This window comes from Molothrus ater, chromosome 15 (assembly GCF_012460135.2).
Source record: "Molothrus ater isolate BHLD 08-10-18 breed brown headed cowbird chromosome 15, BPBGC_Mater_1.1, whole genome shotgun sequence".
Classification (NCBI taxonomy): Eukaryota; Metazoa; Chordata; class Aves; order Passeriformes; family Icteridae; genus Molothrus; species Molothrus ater.
This window is the reverse complement of record NC_050492.2, coordinates 11,094,083-11,121,221: the sequence shown is the minus strand read 5'-3', so window position 1 is coordinate 11,121,221 and position 27,139 is coordinate 11,094,083. Positions and strand designations below refer to the sequence as shown.

General features: G+C 40.1%; 1 protein-coding gene across 3 annotated transcripts in view; it reads right to left on the bottom strand.

The window, feature by feature from the left end:
• CNOT6 (CCR4-NOT transcription complex subunit 6) overlaps nt 1-26,920 on the bottom strand; it is a 32,641-nt gene extending 5,721 nt beyond the window's left edge. The window contains exons 1-10 of one of the 3 annotated variants that reach the window (XM_036391477.2): nt 26,793-26,920; nt 12,343-12,456; nt 9,667-9,853; nt 6,211-6,296; nt 5,157-5,246; nt 4,982-5,050; nt 3,415-3,572; nt 2,752-2,906; nt 1,680-1,834; nt 484-714 (exon numbers count right to left, since the gene is read on the bottom strand). In XM_036391477.2, coding sequence (XP_036247370.1) covers nt 484-714; nt 1,680-1,834; nt 2,752-2,906; nt 3,415-3,572; nt 4,982-5,050; nt 5,157-5,246; nt 6,211-6,296; nt 9,667-9,853; nt 12,343-12,454 — 1,243 coding nt within the window. In that variant the 5' untranslated portion in view covers nt 12,455-12,456; nt 26,793-26,920. Of the gene's footprint in view, nt 1-483; nt 715-1,679; nt 1,835-2,751; nt 2,907-3,414; nt 3,573-4,981; nt 5,051-5,141; nt 5,247-6,210; nt 6,297-9,666; nt 9,854-12,342; nt 13,151-26,792 lie in introns of those variants that run through there. The other 2 variants (XM_036391475.2, XM_036391476.2) reach the window with 2 other exon arrangements.
• Nucleotides 26,921-27,139: the final 219 nt, after the last annotated feature.

Here is a 27,139-nt window from a genome sequence, read left to right as displayed (position 1 = left end):
TTTCCTTGCACTTTATAAAGTTGCCACCAAGTCAAGAAACAAAGTGCCATGCTAATAAGGAGCTCTGGAAAGTCCCCTTCTGAAGAGGATGTATTGAATTTTAGAAGTTCTAAAACATGACAGAAAATGATTGTATGGTAGCAAATTTAAAGGTAAAATATCTTTTCACACTTAATTTTAAGAAAACCGAATTATCAGCAACACACTCATGTCTCCAGTTATTTTTGGAAGATGTTTTAAAATACAGGAACAAACAGGGAACAAAATCACAGTGGAAATACTTCTGAAAGATCAGATACAGCTTTACTACAGCACAAGCAACAAGGTCACTCACAAATGAAACAGTTCTCTCTCCTCCTTCCCTTCCCTTAGAGCTTATATTATCAAACAATGATATTATCAAACAATGCATTCTCCAAACAGAAAAATTTACAATTGTTACACACTTGAAACAGTCAAAAGAATAAGAAATAGAACTCTTACCAGAGTCTGGTAGAGAATTGAGATCTGCACACAGTACAAGTGGAATGGTTCCAAGCTCTCCCGAAACACCAGGTTTGAGACTACGAGAAGCTTTGTCAATAATGTTCTTTACCTCAGACAGGAACATCATAGTCTGAACCAGCTTCACATCAGAATAATCTGGGTCCCAATGCATATGGGCATTAGCTACAAGAACTAGCTGCTTTTCCATCCCAAGATGTGGCTTTCCAGCTAAAATTTGAAATCAGTTATTTATTTAAAATCAGTCAGTGACAGAAAACACTATTATAAAAATTTAAACAAAATGTTTATGGGGACAAAAAATAAAAAATACCATATGACCTCAAGAGGGTTAAAACCATTTGAATGAAGAGGGTCAGATAACTCCTCTTACCTTTAACAAGTGTTTTAGTTGATAGAAGGCATTAGGAATGGTATTTCACATTCAAGACCATTAACAGACTATCTTCTTAAATGTAATGCTTTTGTATTCACTGAATATTAACATAAGTAATGGCTAATCCTAATTACAGGCAAATAATGTTTTCCTAAAAAATTACAGCAGCTTTCCTCAGGCTCTGATAGCAAACAGGCTCTGTTCATATCTTATTAGGCAGCAAGCTCTGAATTCTAAGTTATCCACATTCTGAGTTACCTCTCTTGCTGGAAGTGTTTCTTAAAAGGCTTGTTTGCTACAACCTGAATTAATAAAATATCACTTGGATAAATATAACACAGGTTGAGTAGGTTCCCACTGTGATACTTATAAAGCCAATTTACATTTCCTAAATTAAGAATGACAGGGCAGAACAAACAGTTTGTTTAGGCATGACAGCAAAGAAAATAAGTTAAAATGATGGAGATACATGATCCAGAAACACACAACTAACACCACCTGATTCTTTGATACTTGTACATAGTTTTAAGAAAAAAACCCAAAAACCAAACAACAAAATCACTTAAGTTTTTATATCTTTTTTTCCTTAACAAAACAAGTAGAGGAAAAAAAACCCTCATCATTTAGGCAATATGACTTTTCCTCAAAATCCTTTTTGGGAATAAATTTGCCTGAACATACAAACTGCAAAGCCAAATTCATGTGCAGAACCTAGCTTCTCTTCTTTATTATAACAAGAGTAATTTTTTTTCATTTACAAAATACCATCTATTTAAAAAATAAATGAAATGGGACTTACATGACATTTCTATCAATTCCTTTCGCAGTTCTAACAGAACAGCGACTCCAATGTTATCTTTTGTCATAACTCTGTTCAGCATAGCCTCTGAACCTTCTGAGTTTGCCATTGCTAGTTGATTGAACTCAACAGTATGCTTTTGGACCAAAGTAAATCTGAAAGAAAAACATCATATGTAATTGTTTTCAGCAGCCAGATACAGTTGGAAATGTTATCAGTAATTCTCCTTTTAATTAAAGCTCAAACACATTTATGATGTGAAAATCTCAGCCAGTCACATAATTTCATAAAATCCTAAATTGAAATCAAGTGATATAGTTTTCATAGCAATGAAAACTATGTTCATGTAGTTTATAGTACCTTAGTTACAATTAAAATATTTTGTTGAGAGAGAGAGGTATTTTAGAAAAGTCATGCTTGTTTCTAACTCTGCATTTGTTCCTAGTTCAAATATGCAGATTTAACAGAGAGGGAGTAAATAATTTTCCAAGCCACTAGGTTGCAAACCTGGCACCTACATTTACTTATAGATACACAGGAATGGAAGTAGGAAGGGACATTATTACCATTACATCCAAAGCTGTACAGTGCAATATAACACAACCTGCAGCTCTTAAATGATTAGGGTTTTTTTACAGAGGGGCTAATGTATCAAAAAATCAATGTCATCTGAGGCCTTATTTCTGCAGCTTGGGGAATTATAAATATCTTTACTCAAAAAAAACAAAAGGCAAGAAAATCTGCTTCATTTTTTCATTATTTCCTTCATTTTCTATCATTACACTCAACAAGTGAAGGATAATTCAGTGAACTCCCAACCAGCACTGCTCAAACAGAATGAAATGTCATTCAACTCAATATTTCAAGGTTAAATTTTTATTGCTAGTTCCACACAGAATGATCTCTGTCATATAAACCAGTCTTTCCAGGGGTAGGAATGCTCTGTATCAAAACCTTGCCTGGCTAGAAAAGGACAGTTAAAGGCCAACTGTGTGAATTGTAAGAGCCACCTGAGAAATTATGTAAAAGACAGCAAGAGACAACAGAAGGCTCAGCAAACCACATCACTTACTTTTCTGTTTTGAAAAATATTGCACAACCATCAACATGTTTTCTTTCCTGTTCTGACATTGTCCTAGCTCTAGATTTTGGACTGAAGAATCCATTATAGCCACGTTCTTTCAATTCTACCAGGAAAAAACTGTAGTACTGCTCCGTTTCAACCTCCTGCAAAGTTAAGGCAGCACAGCATGAATGTACTATTAGTGAAATATAGAAGACAGATGATATTTAGACTCTTCAGAAGTGTAAATCACTTTCAAATTAGATTTAAGGGGGAAAAAATCTAAAAATTAAGTACATGAGAGAATGCAAATTCAAGAGCAATATCCTTATTTTAAGAAAATATAAATTAATTTCTGTAATCCCTGGAGTTATGATTATCTCAAGCCTCTTACTTGAAAATGTGTCAATTACAGCCCCACATACACACACAGGCACAAAGACACCCCCACCAACATTGCTTTGATCAGGGGCTGCTGGTTCCCATTCCAACTGCGGGGGCTGAGAGCCTTCTTTTGATGTCAAGCAACAAATAATGTTCTAAACACCACTTTTTCTTTTGTTTGCAGAAGGGTTTGAAAACAGACTGTTTACTAAAAATACACTTAATGTGAAGAAACCAGCACACAGGAATAGAAAAGGAAAAGAAAGAATGGTGTATGTTTTTTTTTACCTGCAGACTTATGATGTCAGCATTGCAGCTCAGTATTTCCTGCATAATGGCTTTTTTTCTGTATTCCCAGTTCAAGGCCCAGGATGGACAATAGCCATACAGCTGCCGGGTGGCATATTTGTCACAGAGGACGTTGTAACACATGACAGAGAACAAGGCTGCAGAACAATAATTTTAATTACACACTGATAGATTTAAAAAAAAATACAATTATGTTCTTGACTTTTGTCTTCTGCAAATTTATCAATTCACACTTCATTTGTTTCAACCAAAACACAGCATGTGTATCGGTGCTAAAAAAATTGTTAGTTCTTCTAGGGAGACAAATTACATGTTTGGACTTATGGCAGCTGTCTTCTAGCATTTAATTAGGAAACAAACACCCCCCTTTATATGGCTAACACAGTGAAGAGCAGAAAAATGTGTTTTATGTTGCTAAGTGGTGCTGAACTGTGAAAAGCCCAAAACAAAGTAAGTGTATTTGAACACTTGTATCTGCCAGCTACACAAAGGTCTGCAAGTCTACAATTAGAATCTCTAAAATCTACCTTAATTATTGCCACCACAAACTGTAACAGATCCATAGGCAGGGTGAGGATCCTTTCACACAAAGAAAAAGTGAAGGCAAATTAAACCCTCAAGTATTTCCACCTCAAAAAGCCATTCAGGCATAGGACAAGAAATATCTCCTCTCTGTATTAATTTGAAACAGGAGCAATAATGAGACAGGCAGGGGCAACTCAACAGGTAATCCAGCAGCATGGATTTGGGGGGTTGTTTTGCTGGGTTTTATAGGTTGGTTTGTTTTTAAAAAGCACTTAAAGAATTTGCAGTACAACAATGAGATACTCGGAAGCTCCTCTCAAATGTAGAAAAAAGAAACAAAAACACTGTTTGAAGATATAGAGAATTGAAGAAAAGAATCTTGGTCTGATTGGGGTCAAAGTATAGCATTTTGAAAACCAATAAATAGGTGACAGCAAAACAGAAACTGCATTAACATCGTGATCTTTGAAGCAATCACCTTAATAATGGGAGAATTATCAGTCTTGAAAGAGAAGACACTGCAATAATTGAGAAATTCACTAAGATTTTTTGGTGTGCAGCTAAATAGAAAAAACTGTGTTTTAAACAATTTATGCAGGAAAAAAAATAGCAAAGAATTAAACATGACCTGAATCCCAACAGCACGAAAAATGCTGACTCAAGGATGATACCCTGGTTACTTAACTGTACATTTTTTAGAAATCATGCTCAAATGCTTCAATTTTTTTATTCTTCAACAAATGTTAAATTAAGCCTGTTATAATTCCACCATTTAACTAATTGTGGCCAACAGTTTCAATTCCTGTGAGGGGGACCTTAATTAAAAATAAATTACTTTAGAGTGAAAGATGGGTAAATCTGGAACAGGTGTTCCAACTGGGATTGAATGACTTCAGCTGGCTGGTCAGCACTGCCCAGATGATTGGTTAATTTAAGCATTAACTTCTTTTCCAGTAAAGATCAACAGCTTTTATTAAAAGGAAAATAGAAGAAATGAGAAAGCCTTGAAGTGTTCCAGTACCTGTTGGTCTTGTACGGTCTGGTTCTTGCAACATAATCCAGGATCTTGGAGGTGGCTGTTCTGTCGAAACTATGGGAACATTTAAAAATAGAGATACAACAAGTGATAATCACATTTATTTAACACAGCAGAAAGAAATGTTTGAAGAATGATCACTTACTTCTTTTTGCAGTACCTGCCAAATTATCAAGCAAATAGTTCAGTAGCCGTCGTGTCCCATCTGGTTCCTGATACAGGTTCAGAATATCCTGTGTAAGTGGGTTTCCTACAAACCAATTCACAGGAATATTGAATAAAATACACAGAACTATTGCAGACTTGCCTATCAGTGTTGAAAGCTGACATCTTGGAGACAAGATCTGCTATGAACTACTTTGGGATTTCAGATCTCAGGCCTTCAGCCCCACAAAACTCTGGATGTGTGGACAGCCCTAGTGAAGTTTAACAACATTCCCTGCTGATTCTGCTGTGGGACTGGGCATCCCAAAGGTGGTGCTTGGACTAAGAGCAGTGAAAAATCTGTGGTACAACAGGCAGAGCTGATGAGCACAAACACAGGAGCCACCTCTGCTCAGTGTGAAACATCTCCCAGCAGCTGATCTGACAGTCAGACCTCAGCAGAGACTCTGCCATCTGCCAAACATGAGCAGATTGCAGAAGTTGTCATGGACAACACACACTGCAAGTGCCCAGTTTTAAGGGGGAGTTAAACAGACTTTTGAAACTTAACAGTGTATAGAGGTATTATATCTATCAGTGCTTCTGATTTTGTGACTCAAAATTCCCCAAGGTCAGCAATTTTATAGCTAGAATCCATAAAGTTCAGAGGGGGAAAAAAAAAAGAAAAATACTCAAATTGCTGCTTGCATGAACAGCAGAGAACCCTGCAGCTGTACAAAGGATGTTCCCTTTCTGGCTGGAGATGTACCACAGTTAACCACAGACTATTTCTTAGTTAAAACAGAATTGCATTCAAACCCCATGCAAGCAACAGAAAGCTTTTGCACAGTCTGCAAAAAGAAAAGGAAACCTCTTTCTATGGGCACTGCTCTGCCAAACCTGTTATTTTTCTAAATAATCCCTAAGTAACAGTATTTATAAATGTGGAGTGAGCAGCTACATCTGGATTGCTAATCAGTAACATTTTATGAACTAGCAGACTACAATCATTACAGCTCAGCAGCAGTATCACTAAAGAAGCACAGACACCAAGAAAAAAACAGCAGTACCTTTCAGACCCAAAGTCTGTAACTGGAACAGTTTTCCCAGCTCAAAAGGTAAAACTCGTAACAGGTTGTTATTTAAATGTAGTTCCCTGTAGACAGAGCAAGAATCATATGGGTCTGAAAACAGAGCAATGTTTATCTGCAGCAGTACAAAAATTGAACTAGAAGAGAATCAATATAGTAGCAAACCACAATATTGAAAAATTCAGAGACTAAACAGCAATTGTTAGGGAAATGCTACTGTACTCAGACACATACATCAGACAAAACACATTATGTTGAAGTACAGAGGAAAGGATCTGTGTGGAGAGTTTATCTTAAACAGTCAGACACTTGGTGAGCATTAGCAATAATTAAACACTTTAGTATCTACAAGTGATGATGCAGTAACAGCTCAGACAAACCAGACCATGAAACAGGTCAGCTGTGATTAAGAAATAAAAGGAAATGATATCCCTGAAATCAAATTTAAAAATCCAGGATCACGGCAGCATGACTACAACTATGGAATTACCATGCACTAGTCATTTACAGCAGTAATTTTCTGTTGGTTTGGGTTCATAATTTCAGTGATAAGACAAAATATGTGCTTTGAAACTCACAAAAGCAATATACAGACAGGAACAGAATTCATGTCCTGAATTCGGATATCCCAACAAACTGAGCAGAAAAAAAATAGACTTTTCACTTTCCTAAATGGATTCCCACTAATCAGTGAAGACTTTCATAGAATCAATAAATATAAAGTTGCTGCTCAAAAGTGTTTAGAACTTGGTACCTAGAGACTGGACAAGTATTTCTGGGCAACAAAAAGGAAACCTGGAAGCAGGAGTTAATTTAACTCTTGTTGATTTCCACAGAACAGCACTGGAAGGTTTCAGTGTCTTTCTTGTCATAAGCAGGCCAGAACTGACCCCAGGATTTGACTGCAGTGTCAGCACAGGGGGACTGTCACTGCCCTGTCTTGCTGCCACACTATTGCTGATCCAGGCCAGGTGCCATCAGCTTTCTCAGCCACCTGAGCACACCTGGCTCATGTTCAGCTGCTGCTGACCACCCCCACCAGGGAGCTTCCCAGACACTGCTCCCCCAAACTGCAGCACTGCTGGGTTGTGACCCAAGTGCAGGACCCAGCACTTCCCCTGAGTGAACTCACAGCACTGGCCCCATGGTCCCAGCCTGTCCAGATCCCTCTGAGCCTTCCTGCCCTCCAGCAGATCAACCCTTCCACCCAGCTCTGTGTCATCTGCAAATGTACTGGGGGTGCACTCAAGCTCTTTCAAGCATATCAAGAGGATCTGTTTTACAGCTGAGCTTTCCAAGATAACATGTTGCACTGTTTATTTTTCTCTCCTTTTCTGCAAAGATCAGAAATCCTACTGCTCTGACATCTCTTTTTTCAACTACTTGCAGTAAAAAGGGAGATGAAAGGAGTCTTGGGAGAGCTCTACAGTACAGACCAAACCCAGAGCTCCAGGTGTGGGAGCTGGGAGAGCTGTTATCAGTTCTCAGTGTTGAGAGCACAAATGATTTCTGTGGCTTGGGATATCAGCAATGCCCATGGTTGAATTACTATTAGTTTGAACAACTTCCCAGAATCCAGGGGAAGAGTCTGCAGCAACACCAGCCTGGAACACAAAACCCTGGCCCAGCTGGGACCTGCAATGTGCTCTCACACATAAGATGTGCTTATGGGCTTTTCTTAACTTACACTACAGTAAAAAAAAAAAAAAAAAAAAAAAAAAAATGGAGCAGCTGCAATTAACTGAGGAGCACAGTGGGTTCATGCACAGCTTTGCACATCTAGAGATCTGGGCTCAAGTGCTGTGTTTTGGTCAAAAATAGAAAGCTTACGTGATCCTAGACCTCAGCTACACATTTCACATTTACAAAATTTACTTCTCTCCTCAGAAGAAACTTAGGACATTCAAGAGCTGAAGCTTCATAGAATCAGCCAGAATAAATCAGAAGTGGTGTTGGGAAGAATGCATAATGACTTGACATTACTGATGACTCTGCACTGCTAAGCCATCTCCATGTCACAAGTGTTACATTTACAAAAATGTTTTAAAAAAGACTGAAAGGAGGCTAATTAAGTACAAAGATGAATTTGAGACTATTCCAGTAAATCTAGGGCTGCTACCTCACAATATCCAAGGAGTTGAATAAACAAGAGAAGAAACCTGTAACTAATAACTGCTTTTAATTGAAATAGTAATGCAAAAAACTAGAGCTTAGAACAGACTCCTCTCCAGTTGAAAGCAACTATACAACATGCTACAAAACAGAGCTGCCAATTATACTTCAAAAAGCAAGGTCCCTTTGCTCAGCCTCCAAGGTTGAGGCTTGAACTGCTCTGGAATTTGAGCTTTTAGCACCAATTTAATCAGCTAGTTTAATCCTCTCCAACAGAGTGGGCTTTTCTAAAGGGGAGGAAAATGCAATGACAGATATTTCTATGTGCAAACTTGTTTTGCTTCCAATTTCATGAAAGCTGTGCTGGCAGTCCATTGCTCTATCATTCCTTTACTTCTAATAACATTCTTGTTACTTTCAGACTCTGCATTTTCTGGATTTGAGAAAGCTGTTCAGAAGTATCTTCAAAATTAAAAGCAATGAAGGCAATTACTGGCAACTGTCTAATAAACCAAAGATAAGGCTCTTCCTCTGGGTCAAGGGCAAAAGACTGTTGCCTGTAAATATTTACTTTACATAAATAATTTATATATTTATGTAACAGTGTTTTTACAAAGTAAAATGCTGCAACCTTAAGTGTAATCTAAATAGGCACCATTATTCACATTTCACTTCCAGGCTAACTTTGTACATCTTGGCATTGCAAAACTGAAGGGAAAAAAAACTTGGAAAGCTGTGATTACATTTTTTTTCTCCTCCTCAGTTTGCACAGGAATGCAGTTACATCACAGCAAAGGTGGGGAGGAGATGATACTGACATACTAGATGATACTAGGTGTTGCAATTGTTATACAATAAACAAAACAAGGGACTATTGTTAAGTGTAATTACTAAATATGAATAAAGAGAACAACATTGTAGTTAACACAATTATAAATGTTTAATCTGATCTTTTTTCTACCTTACTATGAGTTTAAAGCAACTATTTTTTTTTTTGGTGCTTCACTTACTCTGAGACAAACATCACATAAAATATTTGTAAAAGAATCTGGAAAGAGATGCCTGAGAGGAAACCTGATTTGGAAAAATATAAAATGGGTGATTGCTATCAAACCAAGCACTTCTGAGGCTCATTCTGCACTGTCATACATCAGAACAGGAGATCACACAAAAGCCAGTACTGCTAGAGCTGCACTGCCCACAGCAAGTATTCAGGGAGGGAGATAAGAAGGGAGAAAAGGGGATTTTACTTATGCTGAAATTTGAACTGTTGCTACAAACATAATACAAGAAGAATTTTATCTCCTGTTAGGATTTCCATACCTGAGTGACACCATGTTTCCGAGCTCTGCTGGTAAACTGCGGATTTTATTAGAGGACAAGTCCAGATATACCAGATTGTGAAGCTTGGCAATGTCTGAAGGAATACGGGATAAGGAATTGTCACTGAGATGCAAAGCTGTCAAATGGGTCAGTGTCCACAAAGATGAACTTAGGCTTCTCACTTTCCCTGTGGAAGAAAGGTACAAGAGCAAACAGGACATTTAAAATCCATAGATTTGGCAATAGTAGCACATTTCTCAAGTATGTACGGGGCAGGGGAATTTGAGGGGGAGTTTTGCTTGTGGGTTTTTTGTGGGTTTTATTATTATTGTTTTATTCAATGTAAATTCCATAATCACTGATTTTATAGATGAAAAATTTGTCATTGTGTGAGAAAATGCAAGATATTGCCAAGGATGCTTGAGGTTGTTTTTCTCTATCCATATTTAAGGCTTAAACATCTGTCTTTATCTAGTTCCATACAAGACAAAACATATTAACTAGCTGACCATGAATTTATCATTAACAGAAGTGTAAGAAACAGATTTTTTTCAATTATAGTTTATGTCTGAGATGAAAGACAGTGCTTTGGTTCATCCCTTATTTCTGCACATCTTTCAAACCAAAAATCTTTACTCTATGGCATTAATCCAGCCAAGAACAGATAGAAACACTATATTTAGGGTGACTAAGATGCTTAGTTGAGAACATGGATTTCCATCTGGCATTCAACTAAAAGCTGTATCAACTATTGCCAGATATTTTAAAAAAGGTATGATTTTTTTGTATAAACTGAAGTGTGGAAACATGGATTTGTGTGACAGAATCAAGATTTTTACACTGCTGCATGCAAGGAATGTGAGATATCATCAGAAGGTCTCAAAATATTTTTTGTCTCCAAGATTTTTTTTCTCCAGGGGTAAATCCTTTTTCATTTCCATAAATCATTTCACTGTACCAAAGGCCTTAGGAGTACCAACACCAGTTTTTCCAAGGCAAAAAGTTAGCTGGAACTACTTTAAAATGCCCACTGTGACTCATCAAGGTTAACAACCATCTGGTTAATATTATACCAACACACACTCTTTTTAATTCCCTTCCTTAAGTTATTTTCTCCAAAATAAGAATTCATATTTAGTGCCCAGGGAAGGTTACACTGAGACATGTACATCTGGGACTCAGTCCCTGGCAGCAAAATGTTTAATAGTGGTATAATTTCCAGTGAGCTGTAACAAAACAAAGCATAAAAAGCCCATCATGAAAAAACATTATTTAAATGAGATCAGTTGAAACATTTGTGGCTTTCCATATTATGTGACCAAGCACTTTGCAAGGAAAGGACAGTGTGAACATTAATGAAACAAAAACACTGCACATTTTATTTTGCATGGCAAATGCATACAGTTCTTAAGGGATTGATGCTCCTCTAATGCTCGTTAAGAAATCTTTTGAAAGGTTTTAAACACAAATGGATAGTTCTTTGCATTTTAAAAGTGAATTAGCACCTCTCCCCCACCCCCAATACAAACAGGTGACTGTGATCATAGAAAGCCCTGCAGCTGAAAGGATTTCCAATCAACATCCCTGATCCAGGCTCTCCACTCCAGCACCTCCCTTGGCGGGAATCAGTCTATAGTGAGATTACCAGGCATGAAAGGAAAGAGCCATCACTTAATGCACTTCCTATGCAGAGCAGCAGATGTCCAAGAGGATTCCAAGCCTAATGCTGATGTATAATGCTGATTCCTGAAGCAGCATTTAACTGGGTTTCTGCATCTGTAACCTTCAGTAAAGAATGCTATTCACATGGGGAGGCACGTGGTACTGGAAGCAAGGCACAGATTCAGCGAACTGGATGGAAAGATTCTTCACAATTTGAAGAACAGTTTGTTTACTCCTTCTTCTATAAATTTCTCTTCTTCTCTAATTTCTCTACAGTCATTTTTAAATCCCACATGGCAATTTTTGCAGTTGCTTAAGAACCTCCGTATCTACACAAAATTACAGCCTAAGTTTAAAATGTCACAAATTTTTTTCACTCTTAAAAGGTTCACTTGAATTTCCTGTTAAAGACTTTTTGTAGCAAACTCAGGATTTACTCTACAAATCAAGAGACTGGCTGACCAGTTGACATACATGCTTACAAATTCTGACCATTACCTTATTTTTCAGAAAAGATTAAAGAATCCAACAATATCTCAAAGCTTGCACAGCTTGTGGAGGTTTTGGTGTTTGTCTTTAATCTTAAGAACAAAGCAAAATTTACAAGTGCTTTTAAACAGAAAACTTTTGCTTCATGGACTAATACCTTGTTGTTACATTACCTATAGTAAGAAAATACCACTACAGATCAACCCCAACTTCACCTTCTTCTCGCTGAAAGACTAAATCTTAAATTCATGCTCTCACTCACTTCATCATCTCAAAACACAAAGAGTTCCCATCCATATCCTCACGTTGAAAACTTTGCCTATACATGGGGATTTCCCACTTGCCCCACCTTACCCCTCCCACAGCTCCCTGTGTTATCCCAGCCCAAGCTCTTCCCTCCACACACCCCCAGCTATCCCTGTGCTCTGCTGCCTCACTTCAGGTAGGTAATTCCACCCCAGATTTGTCCAAGCCCACGCTACTTGCAGTGAGTTCTTAACTCAGGACCCTGCCTCAGTTCCTTACCACTTATTTCCAACTCTGCCCAGTGTGATTTCTTTCCATTGGCTGCTTCCTCTGAGGACATAATTGTGTACATCCTCCGTGGATCAGGTGGATCGTACTTTTCCTTGGGCATTCCTGTTGAAACCAAAAGGCAAGTGATTAACTGAGATATTACATACTGAGAATTCTTTAGAAGGTAATTCCCACTTCAGTTAAATTTCATACTAGGCTTTTGTACCAAATACTTCTCAAAGCTAGTGCCAATTTACAAATGTCGCTAAATAGGAAACACTGCTATAAAATAGAAAAACAGAGATTTCTGATACTCCTAGAATGGCAGACAACAGCCTAGCCCCCCCCAAATTTTTCCAGAATCTGCAAAGCAGTCTAGAAATTGTGTCCCACCACCTTCCATGGCTATGTTCTGTGTCCCTCAAAACCAACACATCCCACTGCAGGCTCTTGTTTCTTCAACAATGAAACTTCAAAAAGGATGACCATGATCACAGGGATCTCATACCTAGAGAACATATTTGCTAATAACTGATTACCCATCAGTTCCAGGTTTACTGCAATTCTCAGCTTTTCACATAAATCAGCATCAAGAAAAGAATTAAGGTTTCAAAAACATCTCAACTCTTTAAATCTGCAAAGTGATAGGTTTTAATCCAACCTTCACCCTACTCTCTGCAACCTCAAAATATTGCACTCAAGGTAAATATTTCTATCACTTTCTTCAGCCAGGTATTTAATACCAAAATTTAACTTCATTCTTCTCATTCTTTTTCACATCATTCCTGGTAACTTTGTAAGAATAATTTTTCTAGGTTCTTTTTACCATACTCAATCATGCACCATGACAGAGAAGCAAACATTCGTCTCCAACAAACAACAAGCTATAAATCTATTTATATGAAAAAGAGAAATTAAACAATGCTGGCTGAAATAACACTTAAAAACACATTACAAGCAATACTATGCAATTATTCATCAAAATACATTTCAGCAATATTGTAATACTACCCAAATACACTCAATAAGCAAGCAGCTGTACTGGTCAAATTTCTAAGGACATCTTGCTACCAAGTCTTTTAAGGCTTTCTCATTTTTTCACTTCCTGTGATGAAATAAAAAATGTTGTCATCATATTAAAGAAAAAATCAAAGAATAATTCCTAGTAAATAAGACTATCAACCAGACTTATAATCTGTTTACTGATTTTACTGAAAAATGTTTACTCTGCATGTTAAACAAAACAAAAGAAATCCACCAAAAACTTTCTAATAATTATGCATCTTAATTAAAATAAAGCTTTCAGGTATCACATGCTTACTTTAACATAACAGCTCTTTTACTAAGTCACACTCCTCCTTCCCATTCCCACTCCCATTACTGGCCAAAACCAGATTTCTGCAGTGAAAAGAAATTCCTCTTTAAGAAGTGAATTGTGGGTAAAAGGATCAGATTATAAATAGCAGCTGGGTGAGGCTCCTTCCAGAGTGAAGGCATTTGAGTACCCAGGGTGTGGGAATTGCCAAGTGTAACACTTTTTTCATCAAACTTCACTAATTAAATGAGGGGAGAGTGGATTACAATCTCCAGAAAGGTAAAAGCCTAACTTCTTCCTGCAGTAACTATGCAAAAATATATATCAGAGTAATGTACAGAGCATCTCTTCTGAAATTTCTACATATAATTATATATAATTCACAAAGACCAAGTTGGAATGCTCCAGCTTGTCAGGAAACATTTACCTTAGTCAGACATTTACTGCTTTCTCTTCCTGCTGCTCCCTGAATTAATAAATATGTTCCAATTTTTTGAGAAGCAGGTATAGCAAAGACAGAAATCTCATTCAGTACAGAAACACGAACGCTCCCCAGAGCACACTCAATCACATGCACTAATTAACAGCTTTGCTGGTACCAGCAGTGTATCACTGCTCACTGCTAGAAGAGGATGACATACTTTTCCAGTGGGTTTTGTTAATGTACACTAGAACAATTAGAGATTCAAGAATTTGGGGCTTTAACAGTGGATCCTGATGATCCTGCACTCCCAGTCACTCCATCTCAATAAAGTCACCCTCCCTCTCTATAATAAAGTTCCTGCTCTTGAAGGTTTTCCTTCTCTCACTGCTGCATTTCTCAGAGGATGAGTCCCTGCTGCTTAGGATTACCAGGTGCCAAAAAAGCAGCAAATGCTTGAGAGCCTCCTGGCTGAAGGAACTACTGCTGCCCAAGAGCATCACTGCCACCAGGCACATCCAGGCATTAGCACACCCTCATCTATCACCCAGAACTCAACATTTCTCAGGAACTGACAGGAAGGCTAATTTTGGATAGTATCTCACAGTACAGCATAAAATACAAGCACAACACCTTCAATTGCATTTCAAAACTTCACAGCATGGAGCAGTTCAAGAAAATCAGTCTCTATTACTGTCTCCTTTCTCCACCTCCCCAAATCCAAATTTAGCACCTGCTAAGCTGCTACAGTAAAACATAAAAGCTGAGGTAAACATCAGATTAAGTGATAGAGTTTTGTCAGACTAAAGTAATTTTTAGTAAGACCCATAAAACAGTGTTGAACATCCTTAGAAACACTGATAACTGCAGCTCTTAACAATCATCATGGCAATTTTCAAAAGAGGTTATACCACCTGTAATTTTCACTTACACCAATACAGATGGTGAAACACCATTAATGTTAGGTTCTTATTGCATACAGTAAATCAGTTTGTAAAGGAGAAAATCTTTATAACAAAGATATGACAAGGATTCCTGGAAAATGCTCCAGACTACATAAATTTAATTAAAAGGACATTTAAGTACGTTTGAATGCAAATGAAATAGTTTACTATCTTGTACCAGGGTATTAAAATTGTCATTTTAATAGCTGTGAAAACAGAAGAGCTTGAGAGCTGTACTGAGTGTGGCTGCCCACTACCACCGTGGGTCACTCCGAATGAACACCCCTTACCCCACAGAAACTGAGCCAAGGCCCACGAGGTCACAGGGCCCAGGTGTGAGAGGAATTCCAGCTCAAGCCTCCAGTGCAGACACTGCCCTAAGCCCTTGCTTGTACAGAGACTGGCACTGGGTGAGGGGCAGCAGGGACTGACAGCCCCTTCAGGGAAGGGTGACAGGGACCAGGAAGAGAAGGAAAAACCTGAAGATTGTTTTGTCAAGGGAGGGCAACCTGCTGGCAGAGAGCTGACACAGCTGGCTGCTGCAGCAGGTGGGTGATGGAGCTCTGGCTCAGGCTCCCCTCAGAACAGAGCACTGCAGACAAAGCCAAATATTCCCAGGGGGAGCTGCCCCCATTGCTGCCTGTCTCTGCAGATGACAGCCATGGCTGCAGCCAGGCCGGGCACTGGGGCTGTCCTGGACAAGGACAGTGGCATCACCAGATCCTGGGGTGCCCAGGATCCCAGCCACAGCACCAGGGCCATGGAGGGCACCGTGTCAGCAGGAGCTGGTGGCCTAGAAAGGACTTCCAGGAGGCCAAGCTGGTTTAGATACACTGCTCAATGGAGAAGAACAAAGGGAGTTCAGCTCATTGCCTAATGAGACATTTGGAATGGTAAGTGTCCTTGGCTATGCACATGTGCAAAGTGAAGCTGGACTGTGTTAATGCTCCAGGTGACTATAGAAACTACCAATAAATAATGTCTTCAAAATGGAGAAATGAGCCTGCTCTCAGTGACAGAGCAGGAAAGGTGACAGCTTTTTTTCCTGTTCTACCCTTCTGCCATTTTTGTGAACCTGGAAGATAGTGAGCAGGAAGATTTAAACAAAGTAAGTAGGTGAGCAGATACTTTGAGATTGAGGTTTTGGGGGTTTTTTTAAGCACCCCAATACTATAGCATTTCTTTATTTCCTGAAATGCTTTCTACAATACCATGATAAATTAACTCGATTTCAAAACTAAACGTATTGGACAACTCCTGTAGGCCAAATACAATCTTTTATACCATTACTATGGATGTAGACATCAAGTTTGCCCCTAAAACACATCTTTCAATTAGGAAAATTTGAATTCTAAAACTGTGTAGAAAATGATGAACAAGTATGAGCAACACAGTGTTCAGATGTAATTTCAACTGATCCAATCAACTATTCCCAAATAACTATTTCCATAGTTACTATGAACTATCTATAACACCCATTTACAAATCTGGGAGTACCTTTAGAAATCCTTGAAGACAATCACAATGTGAGCATTACAGCTCTGCTGCTGAAACTTCCTAACACATGTCAGTGACTTCTTTGAATTCCCCTCCTTCCCCTTTACCTGCTTTTACTCGTCACTGACACACTAATGCAGATCTGGAGATAGCCAGGAGGGGAAAGTAAACAAAGTAGCACCACACCTGATCAAGTGCAGAATTACTCAAACTTTTTGCTACTTTAATTAAAAACAGTGAATGAATGATGCAAATCTAGCTCTAATAAAGTAAGAAGTAACAAGACAATTGGACAATATTTTCCATTTGTTGATTCAGTGCAGTATTACTTGCCAAATAAATTACTTCTCAACTGCTGAAAAGTAGCAGGATGGAAAGCAATTTATTAAGTTGCTCAAAGATTTCATAAGAAAACAATAGCCCATATAAAAGACTTTTTTTCCCCTTTCTCTCTCCAAACCCTCAAATGGAAGCTCACCCCAGACCATTCTTTTGTAACCTTGTGCCTTTAACCCTGAAACTCTTTTCCATGCAATCCCAAGTTTCAGTTAAAAATGGGTTCCAATGACCTTCCCCACAAATATAAATGTTTCTTAAATTGACTGGTCTGTTTTGAATTCAAAGTTAATTTAGGATCTTCCACACCCTCTACCACTTGCACTGTGGTTTTACAATGCATGAAGCAGAACTAAGCTGGTCCTGCTGCACTTCCTCCTCCCCAGGACCCTGTATTTCCACTTCACTCTTGCATCAGCATTGACTTTTGTCTGATAACAAAGGAGCTGGTGAAGGAATTAAACTGGCTAAGGGGGGAAGAGGAAAAAAATATATATTTAAGGGAGATTGCACTCCTGTGTTATTATTCCTGTATAGCAGGAATGCATGTGTGGATCTGCAGCTGTTGAAATCAGGACACCACCATAATGGCAATTCTGGCCACACTGACAAAAAATCTCTTCTTCCATAGCAGGAAGCAAACCCTTGCTTCCAGCTACCCTCACCCAGTTAAACAGTAACACTGAACAAAGTCTGAAATCCTAACTGAAGGCAAAGTACATTGCATTTTAGATAACTTAAGGCTATAGCAGGTCTAGCAATGTATAGGTTCAATGCTGCATTGAAAGGGTTAATTTCTACTGTTGACCTTTATTAGAATTAACAGGAATTTCTGCTTTCAACTCCAAACAGTGACCTTCTTCAAAGGGAACAGAAGTACCTCTAAAAGATAACTACTGTACTTTGGAAAAAAAATCTTTAAGATAATTTCATAGTGCTGTATTTCAGTTTTACTATAAAACTGCAGATTTGCCCTTTCCTACTCAAAGACTCACCACCCCTTGTTTAAAATGTGCTTTTCCAACATGAATCAAGCTTGCTGCTTTCCCTGTCCTCTCACTGGTGGTGCTTTACTCAGCAAGTCATGAATTTCTATGGGAACTTAATTACATTTCAGCTTGAAGTACAGGCAAATAAGCAACAACACTGGCCCTGGCCAGGATGACAAGGTGCAACATCTGGCACGTCCTCACAGAAAAGCCACAGCAGCTTGAACAGGGTTTATGATAAAGGTCAGTCCCTGCAGAATTTACACACTTGACTTGATGAGTTGAGCAATGACTGAATTTATCCTCAGCCTGTTCCATGCCTGGGCAACAAACTCGAGAGTGATGTCAATACTGAAAACTGATGGAAAAATATTCATGGGCAAGATACCATGACGAGGAAAGGAAACAAATACCCAATGCAAACCAGCTAAACCCCAAGTGCCCTATGAGCACATTTAATGTATTTCAGTTAAATCCTTATTTAAAATTATTTGACATCACCCCACCTATCTAAGACAAAACAAGAGAATTGGATGGTTTTTTTGTATTCTGACACTGTCTACAAAGACTTCAAAATTTCATGTTATCTTATTTCTAGAAATGTCTTATTCAAAACATACTAACATTTGTTTTTTTTTAAATAAATCTTAATATATGCCCATGGTTTTGTATTTCCCAACTACTAGCAGGTATACACTATAATATAGAAGAATACTCACATTCTGCTAAGAAACATGACTTGCTACATAATGCATACTTTGTTGCAATATAGTATACAATATATATTTATGTTGCACATAGTTAACACATGTATTTTATACAGAATGTACTTTCTAAAATGTATTGTAACAGGCAATATATCTGCAAAATACATTTTGCTACAATACACAAGCAGATAAAGCAAAGTTCAGGAAACAGGTGTGAGCCATCACTCAAGAGAAAAAAAAAAATCCAAAATAATTATATCTGCCTCAGAACTGAGAAATCCATACTATAGTACATTAGAACTAAAGTCACAAATATTCTGAGGCTGAATAAATAGAAATTTAAGTACTGGCATATCTACTGAAATAAAACCTTACATTTAACTTTGTAGGCAAGAACCAGATCCCTCTATTGGAATATATACAAAGAAAACACCAGTGTTGCAAGAAACCACATATTTATTTTTTCCCTACTAGTATGCTACTTCAAGGCAAATATCAAGTCTGTTGTGTAAACACCTATTATTTGTGGACTAGTACAAACACTCTTGGCATTTTATTCAAAAAAAGCTGTTCAAGTAATATTTTTTTTTTTACTGTAAGCATTTGGTATTGAAAAAATAAGGCTAGGAAAAATCTGATTGGGAAATCAGCTAAAGGTCAACACCTGAATTTTTCAGAACACATGCTCTAAGTTAAAAATTTCCTTTTGCCTAGTGTGAGGAGGGGATGGCACGTACCAGCTGTGGGCACAGGCAGAACTGCAGCAGCACCAGGACAACTCCTGAAACACTCCCCCCTCCCAAGAGACTCAACTGTAACATGTGGGAAGGTGTCAAGATCCCTTGAACCCAATTTATAACTTAATGTTGGAATAATAGAAATTAAAATTATAAAAAAGCTGTTAAGTCAACACGAAGTCAATTGATTCATTCCAAGTACTTTTTCACTCCCTAAGATCACATTTTAGTGGCTGTTAGCATATTAAGATTTAATGGCTTCATCAGGGATGTAATGCTTCTCCATCCTATTTTGAGGACTTCTAAAACTGTAATTTTACATGACTGCCAATACAAACCCACGAGTTACCCTTCCTCTTTTTCAGACTTAAGATAATGCTGTGGGATGTGAACATGCATGTGAACATGTGTAATAATAAATACAAGATACTGATTAACTCAATATCCAGGAATTCATGTAAGTGTATCTGGAATATTATTAATCAGATGAGTTATTTGAATTTGCATATATAAGTTCTACTAGAGAAAACTCAGAAGCTGACAAATGCTTTAATATTCTTTTAAAAATCTATAAAGCTGTCAAAGTTCAGCAAACTCCTTAATCTAGCCAAATCTGACTAAAATGAAACATAACCCTCCTGAAACCCAAGCAAAGCATCCTGGTTCAGATAAACTGGGCCATAAATGTCAAAGGATTTACTTGCTGTCTTCAAATCAGGAAGACTCCATTAGACTGGAGAGCACTGACTAGAACAGGCTGTAAATTTTGTTAAGTTCAAAACTCAGTCATTTCATATTTTTAAGAAGAGCATATTAAATTTTGACCTGCAGGTATTTCAAATTTAATTAAGGTTTCTTTGTCCTTCATAACTACTTGTTTATGGAAATGCAAACTGGCTGGCTCCAGCTGGCAGTGGCAGGCATGGGGAGGATGTCATTTTCCCAACTTCTACTTTTTCGACCCAGCCCCTGCCTATTACAATTTCCCACAGATAAGAAATGTGCAGCTCCATGTTTTAATGGTGTACATGTAATCCTCTAAACCTTGCACAGTGTGAAAAACTTGTTTACCATCATTTCACTAATGCAAAGAAGCAATTGCCACTTTCATGTTCAGCTGCTACAAAAACTAGTTTAGGTTCAGAAGAGAAATCTAAAATGGTCAGAGTAAAAAAGGCACAACTGAGGACAGAGGTCCTTGACTCCTCCATCTTCTAAACAGACCTCCAAGACAGACCTGTTCTATCAGACCCACGATAAAAAACCCCTCAAATTCCCACCCCTTCCCCTGCACAACATATAATCACTAGAAATATGATGTCCAAATGTTCTCAGTGTTGCAAACATGGTCTAGATTATTAGAATAGCTCTTAATGATCAGAAATTGTATCTAATTATGACTCTAGTAAAAGGCTGCTGTATACAAAACAAACACTAACACAAAACCAAATTGCAAAGCAAAGCCTGACCTTAACTGGTACCCCTGGAACCACATTGGCTAGTTAATGAGTACTACACAGCATTCAGCTTTTTGCACATTCTGTTAGTGTATTCTGAAAAGCCAATATATTAAAGAGATGTCAGGTTCACTAATTACTTTAAGAATTTAAATAAATTGCATTGCATACAGAACTGTGTACTGTACAAGTCAGATGGAACTAGAAGACCAGCTTTAAAAAGGAAGAGCTGTGTTGTAAAACATTTAGCTTCAGGTTTTATAAAGGCAGAAAGACCAAGGCTTAAAAGCTTTCACCTACAAACGTCTCTAGAAAGCTGAGAATAGCTTTACACTCCAAAACATTCATATAATACCAACTCCCACTCCACTGGTAGTATCTAATCATATTTGACAATTTAGTTATGATTCTTCACAATATACAAAACACTGATTCTTGTTTAGGGGACCTAGTGCAAAATTTCTCATCTTGGTCCAACTCAGTAAGCTACTCTAAATACTGGCACATGCACCAACATGTTCCTTACCACATTTTCCTTTATGTGTCTGCAGAAGGCTTACCAGATTTCTGTTGTTCCATGGGGGAAAACCAGAAGTCACCACACAAAACACTATTTCTTACTCTTACAATAGAATGAAGGAGTAAGAGAACTCAGCTACTTTAAATTAAGTTTGGACATGAGCTCATTTTCAGCATTCCTGCTATAGAACTGAACTAGAGCTTGACAAGAGATGTCAGTGTCTAAATCCAAAAATCTCTGCCTTCCTAGAACACAATTTCAAGATACCTAAATGCTTGTTAGTATTAGTGCTGCTAAACTAAGTGAAGGTCAGGATGTTACAGAAGTCATTGCACAGTTGATGCTCTACCCATCTAGCCACATCCTGACAGCAAGCAAGTAATTCACAGATTGGTTTTACTTCAAATTTAACCAACAAGCATAAAAATGTTTTTCCACAACCATGCTCTTGTGCAAAAGGCCAACTCAAGACTTCTTTCCTGTCTCCATGTTCCACTGCATCACCTCCCTCAGTTGTGTTGATGCAGCTGTTTGTGAGACAATACTGAAAAGCAAGAATGATACTCAGCTAAGAAAGTGGGGCTTCGAGGTTGTGGGGGCTGGGGTTTTTTAAATAACAAAGTATCATTGCTCAGCCACATCACTGGCTGGTTTTGAGCATTACTCTGGCAATGCTTGTACTGACATGGATGATGAGCAACCAAAGTAGCAGCTTTCCAAATTCTGCCACTAGAGAGAAGTCCTGACCTTCTAAATCAGAAGAAACCATGAGGTGATCTCCCTATACAGAAAGCACCTCTGCCATGACTGGCCATGCAAATCTCCAGAGGTGGATCTTTCATGCTCCTCATCAAAACAGGATTCCTTACTAGTTTTAATTATTCTTCACCCTTATTAGTTGTTCCTAAAAGCTCCCATTCCTGAAAGTACTCTGCAAATAAATTGTGATTCATGCTGCACTGAAATTCCTCTTAATCCACAGGACCTTTGCTTTGTCAAACAAAGCTCCTCTGTTGGACGAGCAACTGTTAAAACTTCTTTAAAACAATATTTAAAAGTATTAATGGTCAGAGTGTGGCATAAATTTCCCCAATACTTTTTCCATTCAGCCATTACGAAGCCATTTCCTTGCTCTGACAGGTGATACACATCAGATGGCGCACAGCCAACCCTGCTGGTGTTTTAGTTTAGTTTCAAACCTTCTGTCTTTGGAGGTGTTGGCTAAACGTGGCCTTTGTTGCAAAAATCACATGGAAGATCTGTCTCTGAAGCAAGTTTTTTTCCTGATCCCTGACTTTGCAAACTGATTTATGCAGAGAGATACTTTTGTGGAGAGGCATTGAAGTCAGATCAATGTGCAGGATCCACATCTCACCCATCAATACACTCCAAAATAGCTCAAGCAATAAAGCTGCATATTATTTGTAACATGCAGGATATGACATTATTGTATATTCCTGGTCTCCTAACCATGGCAAGATGCTGCACCTTCATGACAGGATCCATCACTCAAATTGTTTCAGCATGTTCTGGAAAACCCCAATCTTGCAACTGAAACTGCTGCCTTGCTAAAGAAAGGGGGAAACTCAAAGGATGCTTTGGAGATACAGGTATTATAAAATGGAACAAAAACTTTAGGAAGGTCTTCAGGTAGGGAGCCCCTTCACTTGCAGAATAAAGCTGCATACCAGGAACATGAACTAAGATGCACAAGAGAGCCATCCAAATATCCAGGCTGTGATCACAATGTCGAGTTGGCAGCCTCCACAGAACAACTAACAGCATTCCCAGTCTAAAAAAATCTGAAGTCAAATCAATCTCTTCCTGCAGATCTCCACTGTAGCATAAATTGGAATCCTAACAGCAAGTATTTTAGTTCTAAAATAAACAACTGTATATATTTACTGCTCCTAGTCCCTCCTTGATTTATACACTAGAAAAAAGGCCTCCAAGGCATTAACGAAAGGATTCATGTTGCAGTCTTACAAAAGGAAAAACTGAAGTTTTTTTTTTTTTAAACAAGCACCATCTTGGAAGTGCAATTAGCAGCTAAAAGTACATGTTAAGCATTTAAACAGCTTTTTCTTTGGGACCTGCCTAAGCATTTGTAAACTCTCAAAGATGTCAGCTGCAGAAATTGCTCCATGTAAAAACTGAGAGTGCAGGTCCCCAAGTTTATGCCAAGACTCCCTTGTTGAATGGACTTGTACAGCCCAATTTCAATGTAAGAACATAAATTATGTCACTTAACACAATGCTAATAAACTTGCAGGCTATTGTACAATAATCACACTTCCAAGTGTGAAGCACCAACACTTTAGAAAGAACAAAACACATGAAACCCTGCAGTGACTCAGCTTGAGCAATTTATGCATAAAGCTTTCAAAATTACACCATGGAGAAGGCTAAATTTAGACTGGAATCAGTAATGTCAGTGTTTTGACATGGGAGGTAGTGTAAAACCTCAATATATGGATTGAAAACCCCAGATACTTTGTATGCAACTGGGCACGGCTCAACCTCTGCCTCATGCAACTAGAACAAAAATCTGGTGGTTGTGTCTGTGGAGAATATTCTTGTGGTGTTTTAACGTCACTGGCAGCTTTTTAAAGCCCAATGTACACAACTGTAATCTTTCAATACTACATATACTTCCTGTAAATAGAAATAAGTGTCAATTCTTGTACATCTCTTCAATTCTGAAGGTTGAAAGGCATCCTCATTCCTAAAGATTTCTGTGTAGCATCTTTGCCTAATGTGGCCCCATTTGAGACTGGGATATAATGCTCAGACTGCACATACAAAAGTGTACAGCCAAAAGGATGTGACAAAACCAGATAATAATAATTTAAAATTCACCAGTCTGTTAGCAAACAGAACCAGGGCCTCTGCAACAGGGACTACACAAGTGGATGAAGAATTCTGGTTCACCACATGGACTCCTGGCACAGTGGTGAGCCAAACAGCATGGCACAGTGTGCTATGAGCACTAATATTTAAGATTTTTGGCAAGAGATTAACAGAACCATTTTTTTATACAGCCACATTTTCAAATATGGATTCTTTTGTTCATATGTTGGGAAAGAATTTTTAGTTTGCTCAGTCTTGGAACCATTTTGAAGACAGTGGTTTCCATCACAAACATGGCACTTGGTTAAAAGAATGTCTTGCTAATATCTAGTACAGCCTTATCTTGAAAAGGTACCATGCTCATTCAATTTGTGACCCTTCATAGCATGTTTTCAAGTCTTCATGTATAAAATGTCAAATATATTTACCTGCCCCTGCAGTATTAGTTTCATCTATCTTTGTATTTAAATTCTTTCTCTAAAACTCAAGCACAGTAAACAGCCTGAACATGAGACTGTATTCAGAGTTCAACTTCAGAATGCAAACAGAAAAGAGATGCTTGGGAGGATCCTTTTTAAACATGGGCAGATCCAAGCGATTCAGGTGAAAAGTGAACAAAGAGTTAATCCAAATGTGAAGGGCTCCATTTCAGTAATAGCATGAATAAACCCCCACAGAAGGCTTCATTGCTAGCAGCAAACTCCACAGAGTCCAGATGAACCAGCAGGAAGAACAGAGGGCGGATAATCCTGTAAAATTACCCCAGTGGAAATGTTGATAAATTCCCAATTACGAGACCTGCTCTAGAATGAAAAGAAATGTGAGATACAATACAATTACCAGTCAACACTTGCACATCTTTGTATTTAAGCCAGACAAATACCACAGGTATTTCTTAATCCCTTGGATTTTGAATTAGTTACCCACTGTGCCGAAATCTAGATTATGAAAATAAACCCCAGAAATCAAATGAAAAAACAGGCAATCTGCAACTCTAGTTACAAAGCAAATACCCATCCATGAATTCCTATTTTCAGTGATACAATCTTCTATGCGTTTGTGGAAATACAGATGGCTGTATTAAAAAACAAACAAACAAAAAAACAAAACAAAACAAAAAAATCCCACAGAACAAAAAAAAGCCAACAAAACCTTTAGCTTACTGAATTTGTTTTGAATATAGTTCTTATATTACACAAAGCAAAGCACTAAAGAATCTGCTTAGAGAAGACCTCTAAGATCATTAAGTCCAACCTAGGACTACAACCTATAGGTTTCATACTAATTTTTAATGTTTGTGGAAAAAATGCTTATAAAATACGTGTTCACCATAGATACCAAGACACAAACAGGTGCATTAGATATCTCCTTTTCTAAAGCCTTGTCTGATCCCAGGCTTATGGCTCTCCATAAAATTCTGGAGGAGGAAATGCTGTCCTGTGAGCCCTAAGATGGACCGGGGGGGTGCGGGAGCTGCCCACCGCCCGCTCCCCCGCACGATGCGGTTCGGCGGGCAGCCCAGGCGCTCATTCCCCGTGCCCCAGGCAAGGAGGCGACCCCGCTCGGGCCCCGCCCGGTTACGGACCGACGGCGGGGCCGCCGCCATCCCGATCGCAGCCCCGGCGCCGCCACCCCCCGCCCCAATTCCCTCTGTTTATCCCTGCATGCGCCTGTCCCGCGGCCGCGCGCGCCCGCCCCCCGCGCCTCCCCATTGGCCGCTGCCGCTGTCACTCAGGGCCCCCGCGGCCCCGCATTGGCCGCCGCCGCTGCCACTCAGGGCCCCCGCCCGCCCCGCCGCTCCCTCCGCCGGAACGAGCGAGCGGCGCTCCGGCCCCGGCGCCAGCGCGGCCGCGGCTCCCGCTGCCGGCGGGGCGGGGAGGGACGGAGGGCGGGCGGCTGCCGCGGCTCCTTCCGGAGCAGGCGAAGCGCTCCGCTGACAGGCAGCGCTGCCGCCCCTCGGTGCGCGCCCAGCCAGGCGGATCGGCCTCCGGGGAGGCAGCGGCGCGGGGCGCCGTGCGTGGAAGGTGGACGGGCAGTTCCCCCGATTGATGTCATTTCCCTCGGCCTTTTGTTAAATTATTTTAAACTCAATTGCACGGTGAGGGAAAAAAAAAGGCAACGAAAACAACAAAACCTACCAGCACCAATAATAATAACAACAACAACAAAAACAAAAAAAAAACAACTTCAGGCTTCCAGATGCCATTATACTAATTTCTCTTAATTGCCTCTCGATGCAAACACAGCCGGGCTCCTGCGCGGCGCCGCCCGGCCCGGCTCCCTCCCAGTCTCCTTCCCTGCCTCCCGCTCGCCGGTGGGCGCTCGCGGGGCTCGGCCCGGGCGTGCGGAGCCCCCTCCCCGCCGCCCCCGCTTCGAAAGCCGCCGTTCCCCGCCGCCTCCCCGGCCGCGGAGACTCCTCCGGGCGTCCTCGCAGCAGCGACTGCCCAGGCCCAGCACACCCCCCCCGGACGGCCCCCCCCCCCCCCCCCACGTCCAGAGGGGCCTCCGGCCCCCCTGACACCCCCGAACGTCGCGGCGCGGGGGCGTCTCCCCGCCGAGCCCAGGGGTCCCCCCTGGCCGTGCTACCGCCGGTTCCCCCTCAGCGCACTCCTCCCGCAGCGCTGCCCCCCCCCACCCCCCCGGGCAGAGCCCCCCGCTCCGGGCCGGGCGCCGGGGCCGCCCCTACCTGTGGCTGCAGCATCCCCGTCCCCCCGCCGCCCTCGCTCCGCCGCCTGCCTGGCTCTTTGTTTCCTGCCGCGGGCCGGACGGGAGAGCGGCTCCCCCCCGCCTCCTCCTCACACTCATTGAAAGCAAACAAGCATCATGGCGGCGCTGGCGGCGGCGGCGGCTGCGGGCGGGCCGGCCCCCCTCCTCCGCCTCCTCCTCCTCCTTCCTCTCCTCCTCCTCCTCCTCCTCCTCCTCCTCCTCCTGCTCTCCGCTCCGCTCTCCGCCCCACCTGCCCAGGCCGCCCGCACTGCGCGCACGCTCCGCGGCCGCGGAGGGAGCCCGGGGAGGGGCGGCAGGGCCGCGGGG